Source organism: Cyrtonyx montezumae, unplaced genomic scaffold (genome assembly GCF_038088225.1).
Source record: "Cyrtonyx montezumae isolate F1298 unplaced genomic scaffold, pur_monq_1.0 scaffold_17, whole genome shotgun sequence".
NCBI lineage: Eukaryota > Metazoa > Chordata > Aves > Galliformes > Odontophoridae > Cyrtonyx > Cyrtonyx montezumae.
Genome location: NW_027071903.1, coordinates 18,675,677 through 18,690,440, shown reverse-complemented (window position 1 = coordinate 18,690,440; position 14,764 = coordinate 18,675,677). Strand labels below are relative to the sequence as shown.

Below are 14,764 nucleotides of genomic sequence, written 5' to 3'. Positions count from 1 at the left end.
TCTCATGTATGAAAATAAAATGGGAAGGATTCCTTCAGGCAAGCAAATTTTAATTTCTAAAATAGCACTATAAATACAGCAGCTTAAAAAATAAAATAAAACCAACAACAAAGCTTCTGAACTGCAGCTAAGACACTGATAGAAAATAGACCTGTTTCGCAATAGCAAAGCTTTCTGGGTTTAAGTAAAATAGTATTTATATTAATTTTGTAGCAAGATCAATGTGCCAAATCTCATTTAGCAACTAGCCCTCAGCTTTTAATCTGTTGTCTATAGCTAAACATGTAAGCTTCATATTTATTATTACAGAAAGCTGCAACATGTGTGTGGTATCCACAAGGTCTCAGCTGAGTACCTCTAACAGCTGCTTTACAAAAGTGAAGTTATAAGCTACGACTGATTCTTTTCCCACTGCATTCAACAAGGCACAAGTCGTTTCTCTACCTATGCAGACAGATGGCAGGTTACACTGGACATTATCTGGGATGCTGGTGGCCTACAAGGAAGTCACCACTCTGCAGCAGGAGCAGCAAGTCCCCACGAGGGCCAGGATGACAGCGGATGGCACTGTGCCACCTTCATTGTGAGGACGCAAGAAAACCTGCCAAGCAATTATACAGCCTAGCTAAGTAGCAGGAATGGAAGTAACCCGAGTTCCTCGCATGATACGGCTGGTCTTCAACCGCTGGGGGCAGTGAAGTGAAAGGCACGTCATCCTAATAGCTTCTCCAGCATCCCAGAGTCCCATCGCATGCAGCATCGCAGAGCTGCATGGGCCGGACAACGCAACGCTCCTCCTTCAGAGGGCACTGCCGACTGCAGCCCTTCTGCCCCGGCTTCTTGAGCAGGCTCAACCATGCACCTGGTTCAGTGGAAAGCTGAGAGTAACACAGTCAGTAACTCATCATCTGCAACAATCAAGGCAACAAACTAGATGCTGCTTTTCTCCTGTGCACTGCAAACGTATCACACGCAGTGAGAGGGCCTTGGTGACACAAGGCCTCCTGTGCTTTATTTCATTCACACAAAGCAATGTGAACGAATGGCTCTGCTTTCTGCTTCTTGAACGTGAGTGGTTATTACAGGGCTGGCTCCTAACAAGTAAGTAGAGTAAGAAGGAGCTGCAGGCTTGAAAGCCTCAGGGCACCAAGCAGCTGCCAGGGCTACCTGCTGGGTGGCTGCACAGCACTTTGTGTACAGCCTTTCTCACTCTCCCAGAGGCTCACAGTCTGCACATGACCCAACCCAGAGCCACAGCTGACTTACTGTGCAGCTTTATTCACGATTTTTAATGAAACTGTTCTATTTACTTAACCCAACTCTTTTCTCCTTGGCTGCTCCTTCAGAAGTAAGCACTTTCCACCGCACTACATCAGCTCCACCTGTGTAACACTGCTCCTCAACTGGAGACCTCTCGCCAGCAAGCCACCAGCTAATACCAGAATCATTCAAAACAAGTAGTTCTATTAATAAGAATTACAGTGCAAGTTCAGTTCTATTTTGCATTTTCCCCCATTTGAGGTATTGAAAAAAGAAATAAGCGTCAAAACCAAAATGATCTTGTGACTCTTCCTATTTCTGAGCAGCTAAACAGAAGCATCAGAGGTGAAGCCTGGAAATGACACCCACAACTTGTGCCTACCTCCTGCCCACGACACCACTTGTGGTCTGGCTGTGCCAACCTGCAGCACCACACTGCACAAAGCTGTTCCTGCACTGCCCTGGGATTGCAGCAAGAAACCTCAGTGAGCCATTGTCAGCCTCTTTGTTTCTGTTCTTAGAGCAGTTATTTGCACTATATCACGTTTCATCACCACGGTCAGCAAAATCTACGCGAACCAACAGCATGCAACGAAAGAGCAGAACAAGGGAAGTTCGTTGTGCAGTGTCAGAAAAAGTCACAAGGAACCCAGAAATCCAATCCTTTTGCTTTCTTGCCTGAACATACTTAGGAAGGGCTGCTAAAAATAATGCGGTCTGCAGTTCCAGAGAGGAGAAACAGCACCACCCGGTGCCCCACCTCGGGAAAGCGCTGCGTCCCTCTCCCAGCGCCGTGCATCGCAGTTTGGAAACAGCAGCGAAAGGAAATGGAAAAATAAACAACGCTGGAAGGCTGACTGTGGAGCAAGAAATTGAACGCCAAGCCTTATTACCCAGGGATTATTTTTCTACCAAACCATGTCCTTACAAATCCTTGTCACACTGATGCAGTTCTGGAGGCATGTACAATATGGATTTAATAGTCCCTGACCCCAACATCTCCCCGTGAAAACCAACTGCTCCACAAGCTCAGCAACAGTTAAGGGAGGAGTTTTGTATCAATTAAAGCTAACAGCCATCAAAATTTACAATTAAAAATCAAGTAACCGTGGCTACATCCCACCCATGGCTGATGACACCAGGTAGAGGTGCAGCTCTTCAACACCACCACACCGTATTTCTACCTGCACCAGGATCCAACTGGAAGCAGTGATTCCCATTTCCAGCAGTGCTGAGCAGCTGCAGCAAAGAGCACTTCTGATTTCCTGCAGGACAAAGCGTGCTGCTCCTGTGCAGACTGCAGACATTCACTGCATCCTCCACAAACTCCTGCACGAGCAAATGACAAAGGAGGAGCATTTGCTACTTCTTGTATTCTCACCTCTGTGTTTTCCATAAGTGACAAGACAGAGAGCAGCCTCCTTCACACCAGGGAAGTGAATCATTTTTTTTCTCAGCAAAAAGAAAAATCTAAACCTCAACCTTAAAACCAACCTCACCTCACGCTGAAAGGTGTGCCTGAAAGGATGGCTGCCAGCTGACACAGCACGGCCCCACTCTGCCCAGCACTGAGCACTCCAGCAGTGCTCACCATCCCTTCTACAAAAGGATGCATCGTTATCAGAATGTGATTTCTGAAATCCTTATTTGTAAATACGTGGAGATATGAGTCATTAAATACTGTCAGCTGTTTCAAAAGTCACAGAAACATTAGCGGAAATCCACAGGCTCCTACTCGGAGCCTACTTTTACCTTCCCGCTCTAATAGACAAAAGAACACAGCTACAAAGTGTTATAGGGCATAGCCAACTTTATAAAACCAGGCAGGAAGTACTATGGCCTCATCTCTTCATAGAAAGGAGGAGGTGGTCTTTTACCCAGCTCTGCTAGTACTCAAGGCTATTTTTATAGCACGTGGTAGGACAGCGGATCCATCCAAAAGCCTCATCACCTTCACAGAGATGAACATGCAGATTTGGAACAGCACTTCACAGCCATGTATTAAAATATACCAGCAGTCATTTCACCACAAAGCTGGCTATTCGTGTACTTCATGTCTATACTTTCTGAAGTACTACAACAATACCAAATAACCACAGCGTCACTTATGAGAACTTACTGCCAAAAAATTGAAAAGCCAACCCTACAATTCCAGTGTTTTTCATTAACAGCTTCAGTAAACACCAGCAAAAGTAACCTGAGAAACAAGCATCTCACGGCTTACGTGCCATTAAATGCCTAATATTTCAGAAAAAAAAATAATAAATTTGATTAACTTGAACATTTGTTAAATGGCTCCATTTGACTTAACATAGTACATGCAGCAGAGATGAACACGGTTTCTTCCTACCTTATACTCATCAAGTCTTTGTTGGCTTTACTGAAATCAGTAGTTAAAATTAGTTTGATTAGACCTGAATCACACCAGTCTTAGGCTTTTAATTACTTCATAGGCAACAAGGGAGCCCCGTAACGGCGCAGGATATACTTTCTGTGACTTTGCAGCAAACAAAAAAAATTGCAGGTAAGTTGCAAAGTTCTTAGGGGGAGTGACAGAGCAGCAAAAACACCCAACCACACCCCAGGGACGAGCAGGAAGCAGGAAACTCTGACTCCACTACACAGCGACGGCCAGAGCTTTAAAATACTTTTTTTTTTTAATTAAATTCAACTTCCAACCTCGGGGATGATAATTTCTCTTCAGTACGAGTGACACCACCCCTCTGACAAGGTGTAAGTGAAGTTCTCAAACGAATCAGCGCTGCCTTATCAGGGAGGAGTGTCAGTGACTGCAGAGCCCTGCCTGCGCTGCTCAGAGCCGCTACTCTAGACGAGCCACTCCCGGATTTGGGCAGAGCTCACTCAGGCTGCGTTCCCTCCTCAACCATGAGACGCTGCTCATCACAGCCTCTAGCTCTCTGCTTGCTGCCCCAGGGAAGCCTGGAAGCCGCCCTGCCCTTAGGGCATTTTGCTGCAGCTCAGGCGAGGCAAAGCGCTGCCCACGAGCCGCGGCCCCGCAGACGAAACGCGCGCCGAGGGCGCCTGGCAGGGCCGGGCCTGCAGCTCCGCCACGCCGCCATGACGACACCGCGGGGCGGAGCGCGCTGCAAAATGGCGGCGGTGGAAGCGAGTGGAGGTCCCCACAGCACCGCCGCGGGGAAGGCCCCAGCGCAGCGCCGGGCCTCGCGGTCCTGGGGATGCGGGACCCCGTGCTTCGGGGCAGCACTGCCACCGACTCGAGTGGGAATTCCAAAAGCCCGAGTGCTCCTGAGCCCCTGTATTTGCACGGCCACGGAGCCGCTGCAGAACACGCCTGACCACACACCTGTGGGGAAACTACTTGCAAATGGTTTTAGACACGTGCTTGCCTCTTGTGTTTTATTTGTGCAAAGGAAATTGGTGTTTTTCAGAGTCATCACGCTGCAGGTGAAGCGGCCCAGAAGCATTTGGTTGCACTGGATATAAAAAGCACGAACAGAGCTTGCTCAAGCTTCTTCGGGTAACACCATCCTCCATCTGGAACACACAAGGACTAGCTAGGTGCGGTGGTGCCTGGAGGAAAAAGAGAAAAAAAAGGGAAAGAATAACCCCAGGGATTTGAAAATAATATCGAAAAAAAACGTTCAACTGTTCCTTTAAAAAAACACGAACATAAGTACAAGCATGAAAGATTCATTGGCTAAATACTGGAAGAGATGAGCACAGTGCCAGAGGTCCAACCAAAGTATGTACACAAAGAAGCACTGGGAACTGACACCAATGGTGAGCACTGTGGTTGAGGGAGGCAGCAGCACAGCAGTGCTCAGCCCATCTCCGTCACAACGTAGGCACGTCCCCAGCAGTGTGACCTGCTCCATGCTGCTCCACAAAGGCATCCCACCGCACTGGGAAGATCAGGGAGTCCACAGCAGCATCCCCGAGGAATCAAAAACCCACTGTGAAACAAGTTCACCTGCCACTAACACTGCTCAGGGTTTCACCTGAGACCATGGCCTCCCTGAGGCCCTGTGGCTGCAGCTGTGCCACAGGCACTCTCGTGCACTGCTGCAGCAGTGCAGCCCAGTCACCTCCTTACAGAAGATGCTGAATAAATACAAGTGAAGCTCTCAATAATCCCTGAATATTGACAGAATTTGCGTTCACTTGGAAGACAACACAATAATCACAGAACCACCACCGTTGGAAAAGACCTGTAAGACCATCCAGTCCACCAATATTCCCCCACTAAACCACACAAGTAATTTTAGTAATTATCTATACCCAATTCAGATGAAGACAACCACAAGATAAGGTTTTGTCACGGTGTTGTCCGTGACAGTGACCCAAGGGAAAACCGAGAAGGGAGAGGGGAGAGAAAAAGAAACTGCGTCAGTGGCCGCGCGGCCGCCCGAGCAGAGCCGCGCTCCGGGAGGGGGAGGGAGAAACGGCGGGAAGGGATGGGTCGACAAGAAAACAACGGCACGATCTGAGAAGGAACGGTAACTTTACTAAATCTAATAAAATTTAACAATTGAAAGAGAGAGAAAAAGTTTCAAACCAGAAGCTATGAGCTTACGCTAAGGAGGACCCGCAGGGGAAGCACACGTGCTGAACCTCCACGGCAGCCCAGAGCAACGCGCCCAGACCGAGCGCCGCCTGCATCCGGTGCGGAGCTCCGCCCCTCCCCTCTGCTGCTCCCCCAGCATTAACTCCTTAACTGCTGCATGATGCTCTGATGTGGAATACCGGCATCAAAACCACAAAACCACAACATTCCACCCCTTATTCCACATCATCACATCATGCTTAACACACATCTATACATAACCAAACAGTAATAACATGAGTTACAAAGAAACATATATACATATATATACATACATACACACGTAATTACAGACTGCATTCCCCCAGCATCAAATTCCCTTGTGGGACACACTGGACGTCCCCATTTTTATCCATTACCCACCAGGTGCACCCAGGTCCCTGCGCAAAAACGGTTCCACGGAGGGGTTTGCCCTTTCCAGAGGCTGGAAGGACCCACACCGCTTTTCCCAACATGCTCCTCACATGTACCACAGGGACCTTATCTCCCTCTATGGTCTGTAGGGAGCCGGACTGTGTAGGACCCTCTCGGTTGACTGATCCCCTAGTGTTGACCAGCCAGGTGGCTTCTGCCAGATGCTTCTCCCAGTGCTTGAATGTCCCACCACCCATTGCTCTCAACGTGGTTTTTAACAACCCGTTGTAGCGCTCGATCTTACCAGCAGCTGGTGCATGGTAGGGGATATGGTAGATCCATTCAATGCCGTGTTCTTTGGCCCAGATATCCACAAGAGAATTTTTGAAATGAGTCCCATTATCGGACTCAATTCTCTCTGGAGTGCCATGTCTCCATAGGACTTGTCTCTCGAGCCCTAAGATGGTGTTTCGGGCGGTAGCATGGGGTACTGCGTATGTCTCAAGCCACCCAGTGGTCGCCTCCACCATGGTGAGCACGTAACGCTTACCATCGCGAGTTCGTGGCAAGGTGATATAATCAACCTGCCACGCCTCCCCATATTTATACTTTTCCCATCGCCCTTCCTGCCAGAGGGGTTTCATCCTCTTGGCCTGTTTAATTATGGCACATGTGTCACAGTCATGGATAACCTGTGCAACGGCATCCATAGTTAAGTCCACCCCTCGGTCTCTAGCCCACTTATAGGTCGCATCCCTTCCTTGATGGCCAGAGGTCTCATGGGCCCACCGAGCTAAAAATAGCTCTCCTTTGTTCTGCCAGTCCAAATCGATCTGAGACACCTCAATTCTGGCAGCTCGATCTACCTGATGGTTATTTTTCTGTTCTTCAGTAGCTCGATTCTTGGGCACATGAGCATCTACATGGCGCACCTTTACACCCAACCTTTTTGTTCGGGCAGCAATGTCTTTCCACAGTTCAGCAGCCCAAATAGGTTTACCCTTCCGTTGCCAGTTGTCCTGTTCCCACTGCTGCAACCACCCCCATAAAGCATTTGCCACCATCCAAGAGTCAGTATAAAGATATAGCATGGGCCACCTCTCCCGTTCAGCCACATCTAAGGCCAGCTGGACGGCCTTTACCTCCGCAAATTGGCTTGACTCTCCTTCTCCTTCGGTGGCCTCTGCAACTCGTCGTGTGGGGCTCCACACAGCAGCCTTCCATCTGCGATGCTTCCCAACAATACGACACGATCCATCAGTGAAGAGGGCATACGTCTTTTCATTCTCTAGTAGTTCGTTATATGGTGGGGCCTCTTTAGCACGTGGTATCTCCTCTGATGGGGATGTTCCAAATTTCTTGCCTTCAGGCCAGTCCATGATCACCTCCAGGATTCCTGGACGGTTGAGGTTCCCCATCCGAGCTCGCTGTGTAATCAGTGCAATCCACTTACTCCAGGTGGCATCGGTAGCATGATGGGTGGGGGGAACCTTTCCTTTGAACATCCAATTCAGCACTGGCAGTCGAGGTGCCAGGAGGAGCTGTGTCTCAGTACCAATTACTTCAGAGGCAGCCCGAACCCCCTCGTATGCGGCCAAAATCTCCTTCTCAGTTGGAGTGTAGCACTCCTCTGAACCCCTGTACGCTCTGCTCCAAAATCCAAGGGGTCGGCCTCGGGTCTCCCCAGAGGCTCTTTGCCACAGACTCCAAGTGGGACCTTTCTCTCCAGCAGCAGTGTAGAGGATGTTTTTCACATCCTGTCCCAACCGAACTGGCCCCAGGGCCACAGCACGGGCTATCTCCTGCTTGATTTGCTCAAAGGCCTGCTGCTGTTCAGGACCCCATGCAAAATTATTCTTCTTCCGAGTCACTTGATAGAGGGGGCTTACTATGAGGCTGTAGTTTGGGATGTGCATCCTCCAAAAACCTACTACACCCAGAAAAGACTGTGTCTCTTTCTTGCTAGTGGGTGGTGACATACTGGTGATTTTGTCAATCACATCTCCTGGAATGTGACGACGTCCATCTTGCCATTTTACTCCTAGGAACTGAATTTCTTGGGCAGGTCCCTTCACTTTGTTCCGTTTAATAGCAAAACCAGCACCCAGAAGAATTTGGATTATTTGCTCTCCTTTTTTAAAAACTTCCTCTGCTGTATCACCCCACACAACAATGTCATCAATATACTGGAGGTGCTCAGGTGCCCCACCCTGTTCCAGTGTGGTTTGAATCAGCCCATGGCAGATGGTTGGGCTGTGTTTCCACCCCTGGGGCAAACGGTTCCAGGTGTACTGAACGCCCCTCCAGGTGAAAGCAAACTGTGGTCTGCACTCTGTGGCCAAAGGAATAGAAAAGAATGCATTGGCAATGTCTATAGTGGCATACCACTTGGCTGCTTTTGACTCCAGTTCATACTGCAGCTCCAACATATCTGGCACAGCAGCACTCAGTGGGGGTGTGACTTCATTCAGGCCACGGTAATCTACCGTCAGCCTCCATTCTCCACTGGCTTTACGCACCGGCCATATGGGGCTGTTAAAAGGTGAGTGAGTCTTGCTGATCACTCCCTGGCTCTCTAGCTGACGGATCAAGTTATGAATGGGGAGCAAGGAATCCCTGTTGGTGCGGTACTGCCGTCTGTGCACTGTTTTTGTAGCGATAGGTACCTGCTGCTCTTTCACTTTCAGTACCCCCACAACAGACGGATCTTCTGACAGGCCAGGTAAAACAGACAGCTGCTGAATGTTGTCTGCATCTACAGCAGCTATTCCAAAAGCCCATCGGTACCCCTTGGGATCCTTGAAATGTCCCCTTCTGAGATAGTCAATACCGAGTATGCATGGAGCCCCCTGTCCAGTCACTATGGGATGCTTCTGCCAGGTTTTACCGGTGAGGCTTATTTCTGCCTCCAACACAGACAGTTCCTGAGAACCCCCAGTCACTCCAGAAATATGAATCAATTCTGTCCCTTTATAACTCGAGGGCATCAGAGTGCACTGTGCACCAGTGTCCACCAGTGCCTTATATCTTTGTGGCTCTAATGTGCCAGGCCATCTAATCCACACAGTCCAATACACTCTGTTATCCCTTTCCCTCCCCTGGCTGAGGGCAGGGCCCCTCTATTGGTTACCTGCAGTGACGGGAGCAATTTCATTGGTGGCTGATCTCTGCTGTAGTTCTCTCACCCGTGCTCGCAGTACAGGAGTGGGTTTTTTATGCCACTTCCTCATGTCCTCTCCGTTTTCTCGTAAGAAGCTCCACATGGCCACACGTGACATGATGTTACTGCCGTCATTTGCTCGTGCAGAGGGGCGGTTGCCTTTGGTGGCCGAGACTTTCAACAGTTTGATAAATTGCTTCATCAGATTCTTTGCGTCATGCTCGTCTTCATCAGGTGTTTCCAATACTGACACAGGTTCATCCCTATTCATCAGTAATGACAGTTCCTCCAGTATAGTTTTCTGTGTCTCCTTAATCTCACCTACTTCTTCTGCTACTATAGCTGCAATGGAAGCACGTGATGGTGGAAACTGTTGTTCAAAGTTTTGGAGTGTAATAGTCAATTCATAAACTGGGAGTCTTCTGTCTTGACCCTCGAATCTATGGAACATTGCTACCAGTGTACTTGCGTACCTCTCTGGTGCTGTTTTTGAGAGCTTGCGATATACATCAGGTGTGCACCTTACTCTATCAGGATCACGGTCCTGGTGTGGATTGTTAGGGACGAAATTGGGATCATACAGCATCTCTACTACGGCTGTTTCTCTCAAAAACTGGATGCCTTTCTCCACGGTGTTCCATCTTTCCACCTTAGGCTCCAGATCATCTTTGTAAGGGTATCTATCCTTTACAGCCACTAGTACTCGTTCCCAGAGGGTAGCGACTCCATTCAGACATCTGCCAATTCCTCTGTCGATAGCTGGGTCTCGGGCAATGCTTGCCAGTTGGCGGGCTTCGCTGCCATCTAGGGACACGCTGCTGGCACCGCTGTCCCAACACCGCAGCAACCAGGTGACAATAGATTCACCCGAGCGCCGTACAAACTCCTTTCTTGAACCTTGTATTTCAGTCATCTTTAGGGGCCGACGAGTAGTGGTAACAGTGACTCCATCATCATCGCTGTCTTCTCCATGTCTCTCACTTTTCTTAGTGGCCTTTTTAGGTGGTGGTGGTGGTGGTGGTGGTGCTGAGGAGGGCCCCTCGCCTGGATCTTCCTTTTTTTTTCTCTGCTTCTTCTTCTTTCCGTTCTAGGCGCGAGGACGGCCGTGTCCATTTCTGGCCTTCCACAGGGGCAACCGACACTGATACCGGTGCTTCCTGTGATTGGTCAGGTCTAACTTCGAGGTTTTCATTTTTGCTTTGGACCTTGGTTTGGAAACCATTTCTCTCCAGAATATCAATTATGGCTCGATAAGCACAAGCCAAACCCCAAACAATACATTCCTTCTCAGATCGTCCTGAGTCACATGACTCCTTACCTAAACACTCACTGAATTTCTCAGGGTCCCACAGGTGCTCAAGATCAAAATTGCATAACACCGGGGGTCCCCACGCTTCCAATTTCTTTCCTAATTTTTTCCACCTTCCCTGCCATTCAACACTCTCTGGTTTTGAGGAACGCTCCCTCCACATGATGTAAATTACTATTGCAGAGAGTGCATTCAGAAAAACAGATAACACAGTTGCCGGGCTGACATCTTGAATATAGGTAAAGACCTGAAAAGAGTAATTGGAAACCGTTCCAAATGCCGCATAATCTGTCACGTTAGCCAGGGTGTTTAGGTAGGAGGCATGTAACCCCCTCAGCACACTAAAGTAGCTGTATAGCCACATTACTCCGGTGCTGAACGCGAGGAGCTTAAAAAGACGCCAGCATGCTATGAGGTACATGAAAAACCTTAGTCCACTCTGCACCAGATTTACAATGGAGTGCCAATACTGCACTGCCCGCATTCTCCACCAATAATTGTCACGGTGTTGTCCGTGACAGTGACCCAAGGGAAAACCGAGAAGGGAGAGGGGAGAGAAAAAGAAACTGCGTCAGTGGCCGCGCGGCCGCCCGAGCAGAGCCGCGCTCCGGGAGGGGGAGGGAGAAACGGCGGGAAGGGATGGGTCGACAAGAAAACAACGGCACGATCTGAGAAGGAACGGTAACTTTACTAAATCTAATAAAATTTAACAATTGAAAGAGAGAGAAAAAGTTTCAAACCAGAAGCTATGAGCTTACGCTAAGGAGGACCCGCAGGGGAAGCACACGTGCTGAACCTCCACGGCAGCCCAGAGCAACGCGCCCAGACCGAGCGCCGCCTGCATCCGGTGCGGAGCTCCGCCCCTCCCCTCTGCTGCTCCCCCAGCATTAACTCCTTAACTGCTGCATGATGCTCTGATGTGGAATACCGGCATCAAAACCACAAAACCACAACAGGTTTAAACAGTTGATTCTAAGGCAGCAAACTTGTCTGTCAGAAGCAGCCTGAGTACAAACACTAAAATAACAACAGGCGTTAACAAGAATCTAATCCAGCTTGCTCTTGTGGGAGGTAAAGAAACAAGGCAATCCTTCAGCTAAATGCAGTTTACTACAGGAACATTAAAAAGCATAAATTTTCAAAGCTACTTGTCATCCATCATGAAGTCCTCCTCTTATAAATGCACCAGGGTGCCCGTCTGGGTGTCTCAACCATTCACCTGCTTTGGTCTTGAACAGACACTACTATTCTTTCCTTCTCCAGTTTCACACCAATCATGACTTATGGCCAAACCACACAACTTTTAAAGTCAGAAGCTGTTGTTAATAAAATAGCAAACAAATACTTGTGTCAAATCCCTCCACGTACAGTGGTGAATTTCAGCATATTGATTATATTTGTGTCTCAGGTTACATAAAAGGAAAATTGGACCCTTTACCAGAAAACAAGCCAACCAAAAAGATCACGTTAAGTCAGGGATGTCTGACTAAGAGACTAAATAATTCTTACTCAGATTGGAGATCATCTCTCACGTTATTTCTACTTCCCAAGTACCTTCTCTGAGCTCCTGGAACTTCTCATGATAACAGTGACAAAACGTTTCCTGTGAAACCTGAAGTCCTTGGAATAATATACTTCATTTCTAAAAAAAAGCAAGCACTCCAGGAATAAAGGACATTCCAGACAAGTTTAGGTATAACAAAACCATACAAGAATGCCTGTGGTTTACCACTGAAGTTACACACAGCTTTACACATGCAACTCAGCTGAAGTGCTATCCAGCAGCAGACATTGTGTGCAAATGCCAACCTTCCAACAACTCCGTGGAATATTTCATACAAAATGCTCCAAATGCTTTTCATTACGTAACTTTTATTTGAGACATATTATTGTATAAAAGTTCACATGGAATAATAAAACCATTAGAATTTAAAGTGGTTTTTTTTTCGGGAGGGGATCTGTTTGTCTATACACATCAATACACAATGATTAGGCTTACAGGTTAATCACATGACAAGATCACTTTATCTGCAGGAGCGTTTCACGTTACACCTTTGATCAGAGAGAAAAATGTGCTTAAACACACACAGTAGAACACTTCTATTTCAAAATTAAGCGATTTCTCAAGGACTATACTTTCTACTCTGAATTTAGTAGCTACATTGCATTAAAATAACTGTAATTGAAGTTTTATCTGCAAAAACATTTGTAAGGCCATAGGAATGCACTAGAATACTTAAATTTACCAGAAACGAGAAAAATCAGTGGAAATCCTGCTTTTGTGGAAGAGAGGAATACAAGTTTTATCCGTAAGAATAAGAATGGCATAACCAGCTCAGCAAATGGAGAAGAAAAAGACCTATTTACCATCACCTACAGAGCAACCCTTCACAAGTGTAACGCTGCAGAATTTCAGCTGCATTAACAGATAGCAAAATAGCAGGGTATTTCCACAAATAACATTTATGCATTTTACACATCATTCAGGTACTTCAAATCAGTATCCATTCACAATATTTTAATGCAATATGTATCCTCAAGAATCCTTCCTTTTTTCTCCTGTGAAAATGACTATCGACTTGACTTCAGTGGACTAGAATGGGAAATGTACTTACAATGCAAATAGTTAATGTAAAAAAGGGTACAAAATAGGAAAGAAAAAAAAAAGAAAAACCACAACTTCAGGTCTGAAAATTCAACCAGTATTTTAGAGACTGTCCCCCAAATAGGAAAGTCAGCTGTATTTTGAGTGGTTTAAGCTTTAACAACAACACAACTTCCAGTAAGACATTAAGTAAATAAAATATTCTAGATATACTCAACAAAAAACTTCTCGTGCATGTTTTGCTGAGCACAGACTGGAAGCTGAAACTGCAATGCACTGAGACCACATTTCTTCTTAAACTATTTGGAAAAATATTGGCCAAGACAGAGTACACAGACATGGGGCAGAGAAATACTTCAAAAAACCTCAACAGCATCAACAGTGGTTTTACTTTATTAAAATCCACCAGAAACATCTGCTTCTCCTAAAAGCTTAACTGCAGTTTCTGGAGCAAAACAGAAATACGTTTGCTGCTTAATGAATAATTCTGACTTTCATTCTAATGAACATGAGAATACTAACTAGTTGACTGAGGTATAGTTGAGTCCTTCAAAGTTTAGGTGATATAGATTTGAGCAAAGTATCAAGAGAGACTGCACAAAACAATCATACTGGTATTAGAAAAGCCTGTAGTACCCAGCACAGGATGCCTAGGCAGAACATATCATTTATCATCACCCACTTGTCTAAAGCAAAACATAGCTAAAAAAATTCCCAGCAAAACATACAGCTGATTTGCACGCTAAGATACAGCACGGTTTCCTATGTCTGCCAAGGCAGACTGTAGACAGAAAGAGGTCTATACTGACCAGAAGTTAGCACACTGACAAAGTGCAGCCACTCAGCCATTTAATACTGCTGGAGAATGGGGGTGGGGGCAAAATATAGAGAAATCTGCATTTTACCTTATCCATAAGACCACATGAAATTAGAATTCTTCAGTTTCAGCAGGGGACAACAAAATTGCACTAAATTCTTCTACAAATAGAAAAAGATGAACTTTACATGAACATTAAGCAAAGTGAAATATTTACTGCATCATTTTATCATGCATAAAGTGAATTTCCTATGGTCTTACCTCACATTTATGTACAGTTTAGCACAGCTAAATGTAAGAAAATAGCAAGTTTCCCCCCTCCCCCCAAATACAGAGCAGATACCCCAATTCGCTGCTGCTTCAAGAAGCACATCATAGACTCTCCAACTTACAGGCTCTTTCAAAGGGAAGTTCATGGAGACTAATATTGAATGGACACTTAACCACACAGCGAAGACAGGAAAAACAACACAAAGCATTCTGTAAACGGTGCCAAACACAGAACATGTCAGTTTTGGTTTGCAGACAACCCCTGAGATAAAAATCAAAGTATTACGACACCAAGTAAGTCGGAGGTAAATTACTGAAAATAAACAACATTCATAATTGGTGTCACAACACTTTCTGTACAGAAGCACTTTAAAAAAAAAAGAAAGAAAGAAAAAGAAAAAACA

At 46.5% G+C, this 14,764-nt stretch overlaps 1 protein-coding gene across 2 annotated transcripts in view; it reads right to left on the bottom strand.

Annotated features, from left to right (window-relative positions):
- Positions 1–4,624: 4,624 nt before the first annotated feature.
- RAB8B (RAB8B, member RAS oncogene family) overlaps positions 4,625–14,764 on the bottom strand; it is a 30,967-nt gene continuing 20,827 nt past the window's right edge. Inside the window, exon 9 of one of the 2 annotated variants that reach the window (XM_065733573.1) lies at positions 4,625–4,796. In XM_065733573.1, coding sequence (XP_065589645.1) covers positions 4,746–4,796 — 51 coding nt within the window. In that variant the 3' untranslated portion in view covers positions 4,625–4,745. Of the gene's footprint in view, positions 4,797–12,384; positions 14,252–14,764 lie in introns of those variants that run through there. The other variant, XM_065733574.1, reaches the window with a different exon arrangement.